The 12,487-nt window shown below is 37.2% G+C and overlaps 1 protein-coding gene across 1 annotated transcript in view; it reads left to right on the top strand.

The window, feature by feature from the left end:
- The window catches only part of SORCS2 (sortilin related VPS10 domain containing receptor 2), a 2,271,537-nt gene extending 2,259,336 nt beyond the window's left edge, over positions 1-12,201 (top strand). The window contains exons 25-26 of the mRNA XM_044063564.1: positions 9,547-9,704; positions 11,077-12,201. Coding sequence (XP_043919499.1) covers positions 9,547-9,704; positions 11,077-11,141 — 223 coding nt within the window. The 3' untranslated portion in view covers positions 11,142-12,201. The remainder of the gene's footprint in view (positions 1-9,546; positions 9,705-11,076) is intronic.
- Positions 12,202-12,487: the final 286 nt, after the last annotated feature.

Here is a 12,487-nt window from a genome sequence, read left to right as displayed (position 1 = left end):
TATCTGTTATGGTGGTGGTTTTACCTTTGAACCTTGCCTTAAAAAGGCACTATAGGGGTGGCAAGAGCTTTAGCCAGTAACCTGAATCCCAGGGGTGACAGGTGCAGACCATCTCTGGCAAAGCATCGTGGTTTGTCGATCATGTCTTCCCAGGCAGACAAATACTGGATCCCCTTTGTCACCAGAAGCTTAGCCAATTGTTGAAGTCAATCATTTTGTTCTTATACTGTGGTGGTATTCTGGTCGAAGGCAGGATGCTACTCAGGGCTAAGGTCATACCTGCCTGGGTACATGATCCAAGAGCTCTTCCATGTCTCTCTTCATGTAGTCCAGGGAGGTACGTCTCAAGTCATTCACTCCAGCATGGACAATGACAGAGTCGTATTTGTACTTGTTGTGGATTGACTTGAGTGCATGCATTATGTGGCGGATCCTGGCACCCGACAGGCAGCTGACTGCAATTTTCTCCTTGTTCAGCCTGGTGAGTGAGGCATCAGTTTGCCTGACTGTAGAGTCACCTATGACTAAAGTGTTGGGTACATTGTCTTGCCTTAGGGGCTGTTGTTGGGTGGCACACTGGTGTTGTGAGCTATGTGTCACTTTGGTTGTGACTGGTGTTTGTTTGCGTTTCGGCTTCGGGGGTCCTTGTTGCTTGGGCAGGTTAATGTTAAGAGCCTCTGCATATGTGAATTTAGTGTTGCTATGTGTGGGTGTTGATGGTGTGGGTTTTGAAGGGCTATGAGTTGCTTGAGATGTAATGCATGTGTTAACCTTCTCCTCTTGACTGTCTAGCACAATCTTGGCCGGAGAGAGCTTAGCTTCCAATCTGGCTATGTAAGTGCATCTCTCGCAGGTTGTAGTGTTGGGTGGTAGGAGGAGAGGATTGTCTGTGTACATGAGGCAGTTGCCGCACTGCCCCAGTATGCCCAGATTCACCAGGTGGACAGGAGAAATCACCGGAAGCTGACCCTTGGACATGCCTGTTTAGGTGCTTTTTTGTAAAGTTTAAGACATTGTTGTAAGGGCCACTATTTATCAAGCCTTGTTGACTGCCTGCAATGTATAGAAACTGAAGTGTTATTGTTTTATCTTGAATGAAATAATATCACTGACATTTACCTTATTGCAATACCATCTTTCATATTATCCCTAATGTGTTGGTCTTTTCCTACAGTATCATTTACTTTTATGAGCATGCTCTGTTTGCACCAATTTTCATAGCATGTCTTACTATTAACAATTATATGTAACAGTAATTTGTATATGCTTGCATCTAATGTAATGATATGTCTTCATATTATTTACACAACACATTTTATTCTGCTTAGTCTGTCAGTAGCAGGTGTTTATAAAAGACAAATCTAAATGAGCTTGTTACTTATTCTTCACTCCTGAGCTTTCTGAAACTGCAGCAGTTGCTCATGTTTTAGTGTAAATGTGACCAACAAAACATGTTTTGCACCCCCACAGCTGACCATTGGTTGCTGCAGGTGCCTCTCCTTGCCCACTAGGTCTAAAGGGCTCTCCTGTCTACTTCTGGGCTTATTTTGCCCCATGCTCATGGCCAGTAAGAAGATCAAGATGTCCTGGTGCAGTTTCATATATATGGGATCCGTACAGATGCTCGACTGCATCTTTCACCGAATCCCAATTTGGTGAGCATACTTGCGCGAAAGTGCTGTTCACTGAAGCAGCACTTTCGCGTAAGTACGCTTGTTGTTCCAGTCATACTACTGTGTTGTAAGGGAAAATTCCCTTTTCCCCACTGTAGTGTGATGTTGGAATGAGAATATTAAAGTAGGGGGTGCAGGGGTTTGCCCCTCATTCAAGTAGATTTTGTGTTTTTTTTTTTTTTTAACATACTTTAAGTGCTTTTTCGATGAAAGCACTTTCGTTAAAGTGTGTTCAGTGGTAATGGATTTGGGCTTTTGATCTTTTGATCAAAAGTCCTAGATCCATATATATATATATATATATATATATATATATATATATATATATATATATATATATATATATATATATATATATATATATATATACATATATATATATAATATATATATATATGTGTGTGTGTGTGTGTGTGTGTATGTATATATATATATATATATATATATATATATATATATATATAGTTTCACTTCATAATCTGGAAATGCTATATATATCTGTGTATATATTTTAATGAATGTTCATTTGATTGAGTCACATCTGAACACCCGAACACAAACTGATTTTCAGCAACACACACACAGTGAATCAGCACTGATGCATAAACACCATTATCAGCAAGTATTGGTGTAATTGGGTGGAGAAGAGTGTCAGGAGTGATTTGTGACAGACGTGTACCAATAAGAGTGAAAGGGAAGGTCTACAAGAGGGTAGTGAGACCAGCTATGTTATATGGGTTGGGAGACGGTAGCATTGACAAAAAGGCCAGTGTCAGAGTTGGATGTGGCAGAGTTAAAGATATTAAGATTTGCACTGGGTGTGACTAGGATGGACAGGATTAGGAATCAGTATATTAGAGGGTCAGCTCAGGTTGGACAGTTTGGAGACAAAGCAAGAGAGGCGAGATTGCGTTGGTTTGGACATGTGCTGAGGAGGGATGCTGGGTATATTGGGAAAAGGATGCTAAGGATGGAGCTGCCCGGTAAGAGGAAAAGAGGAAGGCCTAAGATAAGGTTTATGGATGTGATGAGAGAGGACATGCAGGCGGTTGGTGTGAAAGAGCATGATGCAGAGGACAGGAAGAAATGGAAACAGATGATCCGCTGTGGCGACCCCTAACGGGAACAGCCGAAAGAAGATGATGATTGGTGTATCACCAATCCACACTTACTCTTCCAGATAACTTCCCTAATACCGTCTATGATCAGAATTGGCACCATCACATATTATCTATAGACTCCGCACTTTTCTATCATTGGTGATTAAGTCAGATGAGTTTGACCATTTGTGTTTCAGTAAATTGAGTACTGTTATATTTATTTGTTATGACAGTACATGCAAGAATATTACTAACCTGCCTCGCAATGCAGCCTTTGCAGCCTAGCAGCATGGGCTTGCTGGTTTGCAGCACATTTATCTGCAGCTGTTGGAAGAATAAAGTGATATTTAGCCATTACCTATCCATAGTATACACAAGCTAGGCAGTAGAATGAGTACTTATTGCTGGGGCATCAGCCATCTGCCTGGATTCTTGGATCCACTGGTCCAAGAGCTCACCCCTCCACCACTTCAGGTCAGCATGGTGATGCCTGACCTGCTCACCAGTCTGGGGATACCAGTGGCACTGGTAAGATCACGGGCGAGATTGTCCCAGGCCTCTGCTGTATACTGAGAGCCCTGGTACTGGCCTTGCAGTAGTCTGTCCTCATGGTGTTTTACCAGGGGCCATACCATGAATCTGGACTCCTGGGTGCCCCAACATTGCACTCTAAATCAAGTGCCTTCCCCAACTCCAGCCATTCTGCCTACAGTAGGGAGCTGCAACCAGTTATAGGAATTATTGGTGCCTGTGGGATTTAAATATGCCCGATTTCCCACACATTCCTTAGATTGGATGGTTTTGAAAAGGCTAAGCTATGGGCACACCTGCTTACCTAATGTTGGCATTGCTTAAAGGGGCATACCACTGGACAGATTGAGTTAGCCAGCCTACACATTGCTTACACCACGTAAGCTGACCTGCGCAATACTTAGCATTGCTTAATAACTAATTAGCATTATATTTTCCTTTTGACATTGATTTATTATTTGTTACATGTTATATCTGTGTCTGGTATCTGTGATTCATTTGTACATACACTGTATAGGGTCCTGGGGAATTCAACACTTTATTAAAATAATGCCTCACATCTGGCCTTACTGCAGTACTCCAGTTCACATATTTATGTTATGTAGCAGGTTATACAACATCACACTGTACATTGATTCATTTCACATGTTCACTTTGATTTTCCTATGGTGAGGATTTGTTTGTTGAAACCTCAATCTTATGTACTGCTGTGATGGCTTAGTGGTTAACTACTGTGACTATAATGTACAGGGTCCTGGGTTTGAGCCATGCAGAGGCTGTTTATTTTGTTACTGGGCAGAACATGGGCCGTTGGATACAGAGTGATAAAGGCACTTTAAAGCAGTTGTAAGCGGGTGTGCGTGTGTTTGAGTGGGGCTAAGCACTGCTAACTTCCAGTTACAGTTTCGTATACTCAAACTTCCAGATTGCTTAATCTGTGTAGGCAGTGCCCCCCCCCCCCCGAAAATGCACTCAAACACACTTACTAGTGCTTACATATGCTTATTACTGCTTAGTTGTGCTTAGACCTGCTTACTAGTGCCTTATTCATTATGACACTGATGCTTCACACGTGCATTTCCTGCAGTACTCTAGTTCATAAATATGTGTTATTTAGTGGGTTTTGCAACATAAATATTGGTTATAACGTGCTTTGCCATGTAAAATAGACTGTGCTGCAGTGGGACTCGAACCAGGAATGCCTGCTCGTTAGGCGAATGCTCTGCCCACTACACTATTGCTGTGCTGCTTCATTTGCATATATCTTCCTTGTTATCCTCTTCAGCCTTTTAAGCTGCTTTAACCATAGCTAAGCAATGGGCACACCCGCGCACCTATGGTTAGCTTTAATCAGAATTTAAAAAAAAAATAAAAGTTTTTTTCATTTACTTTTTCTGTAATGTTGCTGTTGTTCACATGGGAAACTGTTGGTGGGGATCTGCGGACACCTATGAGCGATCTAGCTCATTTCTTCCCACTTTCTGCTGTTCTACATTGCAGGGTCATATTTATTCTGAGAGCTCTGCTCTCATACATGCCCCCTGCACTCGTACTCACTCCTTGTAAGCCTAGGAGCTCAAGCAGCGTGCCTTCATTGATATGCATGGCGCGCTGCCATCCTGCTCCTAAACAGGCACTTCCATGCAGGACTAAGCTAGTCCTACATGGAAGATTGGCGAATCCGGGGGTCTGTCTTGCACAATTCTAAATACAAAAAAAAAAAACATTAGATTTCCATGACCAAATGCATTGTCACAACATTTAATCAGGTGAGCAATGTTTACATTTAGTATAGACATCATTTGCTTTTACAGTTTGTACTGGGTTGCAATGGACTAAACAGGGCTTATTTTGCCTTAAGAAAATAAAAAGGTAATGAAGATAATAACCAGCATGTCTTTATCAGGGAATATCCTGCAGTACAAATCTGAGCACATTTTATACCCCAATGATCAAAGTCCAAAGATATCCACAGATGTTATATATCCGGATCTTGCCAAGGCTTTTAACACTATACTACTGGATGTTATTTTGCAATTAGTAAAGAAATAGAAAGTAAGAAATGTTAGAGATTATTTCAAAATATGGTTAGTTGGTAAATAATCTAGTGTTAAAATTAAGTGGCATGAGCCAAAATGAGTATATATATATATATATATATATATATATATATATGGATATATATATATATATATATATATAAATATATATATATATATATATATATATATATATATATATATATATATATATATATATATATATAAATATATATATATATATATATATATATATACATGGGTTCTAGTCTGAACATCGAAAGTACATTAAATCGAAATGTACTATAGCGACTTCACTTTTGCGAAAGTGGATTTTAGCGAAAATGTACTTTAAAAAAAAAAAGACAAAAAAAAACGCAGTTTGCATGTAGATTTAGTTGTACATCAACATGTACTGTTGATTGTACAACTAAGCAAACTGTTGCTTAGATCACAGTACAGCGGAGATAAGGGAATATTCCCTTTTCTCCACTGTAGTGCAGTCTCGAAGTGGGAATATTAAAGTAGGGAGGTGCTGGGAGGCTTGCCCCCCTGCATAAATGTGTGTAGTGTTTTATTTTTATAGTTTTTTTGACTTTTTTTTTTTTTTTTTTTGAGAAAGTGCATTTTTTGCTAAAATGCATTTTCACAAAAGTGAGTTTGCTGTAGTATCTTTTGATTTAACATACTTTCAATGTAACGACATAGATCCATATATATAATATATATATATATATATATATATATATATATATATATATATATATATGAAATCTGTGTGTGTATGTGTGTATGTGTGTAAAGAGAAATGCCACATGGTTCAGAATTGTTTTTTGTACTATATTATATATTTATGGCAACAATGAAATTTGCTGGATTCAAAATTTGTAGTTGATACAAAAATAGGTAGTCTGGTAACATCAATATGGGATCATATGCAATTACAGGCTTATGGAAAGAGTTCAACACAAATAAATGTAGAGTTTTACATACGGCAGAACTAACGAAACAGTATCCTTATGGTGTAGATGGCAGAAGACTATGAGGATTTGGGAGTAACAGTAGAGTATGCCTTAACATTTCATCTTTATGTGAATGAAATAATTAGAAAATCTTATCTGACTGTATGAACAATATCTTCAAGAAGTAAAGAAGTTTTGTTAGCATGAGAAGATTAAAATGAGAAAATGGTGTTGACTTCTGTGTGTTTACACCTGAAGATAAGAAAAGGCTAGGGAAGGTACAAAACATTTGGACAAAAATTTATTTTAGGGGGTTAAAACAAATGATAGAAGGAAAGATTAATGGAATTGAAGTTAGACTAGTGCATTATACCTGGTATAGACTTGATTTAATATGAGATGTAAAGTACCTAGAGAGGAAGTTTTAAAAATAATGTTGGGTATATAGTCGATGGATCATCAGTGTGGAGTTTGAAATAATAATTTATTGTTGGGGAGATATAGATACAATAATACTGTGAAGATGAATTTTTTATCATGTCAGGGTGTGAAGGACATGGAAAAAAAACATCTGAATTGCAACACTCAGAGTTATAGTTGCTAAGTGTTTAAAATAAATTTGGACATGTATTATGGGTAAAGTACATTTTAGACAAGTAATTTTAGGAGAGTGCTCATTATATGATCATTATTGGGTCTAGAACCTAAATTTAGACATTGAAAGACTGAAAAATCGGTTTATGCATATGTGACTGTTTTGGTGAGGTACTGTGTATCTGAATTTGTCTGTGTCTGTTTATAAATATGTTGAATATGACATTATCTTTTTGTTATTATTCTAATGTATGTGCACTTTTAGTTGTGATTGTCTGTACACTGCTTTAAAGAATGAATTTGAAGAGTACCCCCACACCCACCCAAGTGGTATACTTTACCCTAATATTTGCAGAATGCAGCTTGCAAGCATAATGCAAGACAATTTTATGCAGAGTAAAACTAAATGATTAAAGCAACATGTTTTTATTATGTTATCTGTTTTCAATATTTTTATGACTTGACACTCTTCATTTCTGAAATTGTTTGTTTGGTGCAGCTATGTTAACTGAATCTAAACAGTATATTTGAAAACTTTAATATGTCAGAGAATACAATAGGTAGTTCTGATGTTTTTAAGTTGCTACAAATCAGCTGTGCTTTCATACATAATACTTGACCTAGTAAAGAAAATGCATTCTGGTAGATTGACAGTACATAGAATTTGTTGGTGAACTGAACCTTTATCAATAGATAAATAAAACATTGGCTTATCATATTTATATCTCAATGTAGTCTCCTACTCTGGGACAAATGTCTACTACATGTCAAGCAGACTAGTACGTTTGCCACCTTCAAGAAAAATCTAGAAAATAGGAAAGGGCAACCTCAAGATTTCCCCATTCTGTCTTGCATTGCCCACCTTGAGGCTGAAGGGAACTTTTGAATTGGGGTTACTAGCTAAGCTTGTAATGGTCTGCAGACTGACTCACTAGTGCTTACCTACAAACTTATAATGTTTGAAAGGGCATTCTTAAGCCAAGACATTGGAATCTGAAACGTGTATATGAGTAAAAAGTGACAGATGAACATTTCAAAATATTCTTACAAATGTGTCATCTTTACTTAAAACTATGGATCAACTATTTTTGAAATGTATGTATTATATATTCAACATATATTATGCAAACTATATATTATAAACGTGTAATAAGTATATCATAAAATTATAGTTGTTGCATATGCACTTGACAGAGGCCTTTAAAATTATGCCAGTTATTTTTCATGTTACTTAAGGCATAAATTTCAAACTCTGCTGTCTAAACAAGGTGTTCTGTATTAATTTTGTCATCTGCAGTAAAACAAACAGAACATACTTTGCTAATGAAACATTGAAGAAGAGGATTCTTTGAGATAGGAGAAGTTAGAAATGGTGGTATCAGAGAAGTGAGATATCGGCAACAATCTAGCAAATCAGTTTCTTTAACCAGTAGGACCTTCAGGTGGCTGTTGATAGTGTCAGATGTAGACAAAAGTGTCATTGTATAGCTAAAGTGATTTTCTTGTCTGGGTTACTGTGCATTGTTGTGAAAGCCACATGTTATGAAGACAGCAGATGGTGTGGAGATTGTATCAAAGAAGTTTGAAAAATACACTTTTGTACAATTATGTGATCAAAGGATACAATAGATCAAAACGCATTACATTTCTTAATGGAAAGGGCCATCAGTCTAACTTTTAAATACCTTAATGTGATCAGTAGGAAATAATTTACTACTGTCTCACAGAAAGAAGAGTCATGACAGAGAAGACCATGGATGTAGGAGACAGAGGAGTCACCATTCTACATGGAAAAAGGATGTTGTTACAGAGTAGATAGCAGATGAATGGAACAACTTCAACTCCAGGGAAAAAAATTAAAGAAGTGCTTCAGACAAAAATTGAGGAAAAGTATCCTTCTGCCCTAATGGCAACTTGAATTCAGTAAAGGGCTCTAGTTCCTTTAAGGATCAAATGGAGGAGCAAATATTGAATGTCTGGAGCCCTGGCTTTATTCCTGGCATGAATGCAGTGCTTTCTTATTGCTGCTCCTGAGAAGGCTAGGAGTTGGTCAACTCTGGTAATCTGATCTCTAGTAAAGGAGGATATTGGGCATTTTACAGAGCATGGTCATGAACAAAAAGAAAAAGAACGGAATAAAGAAAAAACACATTGGAGTTTCATTTCATGGCATGCAAAGATGTAGGATGAAATTATTGCCTGAAGGCTCTGCATGCTTGCCCTTCTAGATTTCCAACCAAGTTAAAAATACTGGTGGAAATGCTAGATGATGTTAGGAGACAAAGTAATGAGGCCAATAGTGATAGCTAAACAGATCTAAGAAGTAAATTGTAGTTGTGTGATACCTGCATGCAAAAATAGTTAAAATGCATAGGACATGAACAAGAGATCCGAAAACAATGAAGAGAAGGGAAGTTGTAAATGACTTACAGTTATCTCAGTAAATGATGGTAGAAAACATTAGCTGGCATTAGCAGCAGATTTTCCTTAAGTAGAAAACAAAAATCAGTGTCTCTGTATATTTCTGGCAACTTAGAGTCAGAAAGGGGTATCTTTTTTATAATTTTTCTTGCTCTGTCAGGTTGTTGATACGGTGAAAGGGCCTGTTTGTTAATACTTGCTTTTGATTTCTCCCTCCTTTGCATAGGAAATTGCCAGGCCGAACTGTTTATGCACAGATGCATAATGAAAAGGAACAGGAAATGACCAGCCCTGTGAACCACAATGAAGACACCCAGCACATTATCCAAGCGGAGGAGTATATTGATGATGATCTCGATTCCCAGACACTAGGTAGTTCAGAAGGTACGTTAACATCAAAATTAAACTACCAGCTGTCTCTGTTGACTGGCTTTCTGTATTTTAAATATAATATGAACAAAATAAATTGCACACCTAACACTGAAATAATAGAACATGGCATTTATTAATTCATTTATTAATCAGTGAGTGTTTCTTGTAGTTGACGTCTGATTCAACAAAATTACTGAAATGGTGCAGCGGTTTCTTGTCTCTAAGTACAGTGCAGGTTTGCTTCAGGCTATTGATATCACCTTATCAAGCGCATCTGTGCCTTCATGGAATCTAAACAGAGAAAGAATTGAACTGTGCAAGGCAGGAACATAGGCCTTTTTGTCTATATTTCGAAACTTCCTTTATTGGAAGGGCTATAGGTAAATGTTAGCTCAGTACACTGATTCTTTTATGACTTTGCTAACATTTTTTTTAATTTTGCACTGATTTTTCTTTCGACATATTAGTAGGGAGATTGCTCCAAGCATTACCTGTGAAAAAGTGCTTCTCTGCAACTTGCTGTGTTTGCAATGCTTTTGCTCTCTGTCTCTCTGCTTGTTCACATCTAAGCATGAATGCTGCATCTTTTCAGTGAATGACTAACCTATGAATTATTTAAGGATGTTTTCCACCCACAAGCTGTATATTTTTAGTATTAGTTCCCCCACATATTTCTTAAAAACTGTTATTTTCACTAGTCTAAATTTCTATATACAAATCTTTTAGTAAGAAATGACATTCAGATGTATGACTAAATCGGTACAATACTATCTAATTTATATGTAGTCATAGCAGACACTATACACTTCATCACATCAACTTCCTTTTTATTACTTTTACTTTACTTCCGTGCCTTTATGTTGGAGCTAATTGCAGAAATGTCATATGTAGCTAAATTCATTCTATATTATTGTTTTTATTATCTGAAATGTATGTAAATTAAAAGTGTACACACACTATTTCACTCAAAAACAAAAAGAACACGACTTTTAATGTTGTGCTATCTGAGGGGTCAAAGTGTACCACACACCCATGCAAGAGCTTCTGCTTCTGTTTCACCTTGCTTAGTATAATCAACAATCAGCTCAAAAAAATCTTTGTCAAAAAATGTTTCCTTCCATGCATTACAATCTTAGAGGCTATCATTGAATTGTGTGCATTTTGTACACTAACTTAATTCACTTATCTACATCCCTGTAGTAGATATCTTTTATTTTTTTATTTAATTTTAGTAAATTATTGGATCTTTACAGCTGGTTATAAAAGGGTCACTTTATAGAGGAAGATGTATTCTTTGCAGAGTTCCATTTCATGTGCTGTTCTGGCATGTTAATCACTTACACAGAGTTAAGAATAATCCTCTGTTTCTTGTTTTCCCCCACAGGGAATCACTCAGGTGTGGTACTCAGCATAAATTCCAGAGAGATGCACAGTTACTTGGTTAGCTGATGTTACCAGGGAGAAATGAACACTGCAGACTGTTCTATATATTTTATTGTGCTTTTTTTCTGGGGATGTTCTGGAACAGGGGAGCTTTACTGAGCTACAACTAAGGAAATAAAAACAGGTTTGACACGACACTACTGTGGCTATGGACATCAAAGTATTCTGCAGACTCACATGTTGCTATACAAGTCAAGTGACTACAGCACCTCAAAGTACGGAAATCTTTGTTACAATAGTATGCCGTTGTAAGAGCATGTCCTATCCTGTTGTGATTCTATTAACAGAGCACACATGTAGCCAGCAGAAGTATTAGTGCAACACTTTTTCTTCATGCCTTCTGTTTTTGTAAAGTATACCACTGTACCATCTAATGCTTCTTTTACATTTTAGTGTTTGCAGCACCATGTGAATATTTTTAAAAGCCATTTAAGTGGTTTCCATAATTACTGTTCTGTTCCAATTGATAGTACAGTATTACAATCCAAAACAGAGAGAGACCACATTTATAATTCTGGGTTGCAGCAGCACAGTTGTTGGTCCATCATGCTAAAAGGCAGTATAGAAGGAACAGTTAAGTAGTCTTTCTTTCAGCATAAAGTACTACTGCCATATATACCAAGTACACCACAAAAACTGACCAAAAGGTGTGGAATTGCTGCACTGTAAAGCTGACCTCATTGATTAAAGAGCGATGTTTACCAGAGTTCTGTTTTGTCCACATGCTGCAAATACAAACCTTTTGTCTTTTGCATTTAGAAGTGCATATGGGAAAGGGACAATGCTATACAGGTTACAGTTTCACATGTGGCAAACTATTTAAAAGAAATGACTTAAAGGTAATACCGAGGAAACCACTGAAGTACCATCACTGTAACATCAAACTCTTCACTCATCTCCCACTGATGGTTGTGTGCATCAGTCAATGAGACCATAGTTCTGCTATCATCATGACAAACCTGAATGTAATTCATGACTGTTCCTATTTGTTTCAAATCTTGTGTTAGATAGCATTTACTGATAAATGACTGCTTACATTTTGCATTAAAAACAAAATACAATGTCACATGCTATAATTTCAGTTGTTATTACTATCGCTTTAGTAAGGTCTGGGCATGATTTCCCAAAATACTTATGGTTAACGTCATCTAAGGTGGAATTATAGGAGAAATGTAGAGGTCTGCTTACATGTAGGAGCAGCCATTGATGAACCAGTGGTTATTACCTAGATCCCATCCTCGTCTAGTTAAAATGCTGCTTCAGTGGAAAGAATAATATTTTCAGAGTGAAAGAACGAACAGTATGTCTGCAAGGGGCTTTTACACCTCACGCTCACAGTTTGCACCCCTGCA

Source organism: Protopterus annectens, chromosome 2.part1 (genome assembly GCF_019279795.1).
Source record: "Protopterus annectens isolate FY-2018-M chromosome 2.part1, PAN1.0, whole genome shotgun sequence".
Taxonomy (NCBI): domain Eukaryota; kingdom Metazoa; phylum Chordata; order Ceratodontiformes; family Protopteridae; genus Protopterus; species Protopterus annectens.
Note: the sequence above shows the minus strand (reverse complement) of the source record. Positions and strands in the feature narration are given on the sequence as shown.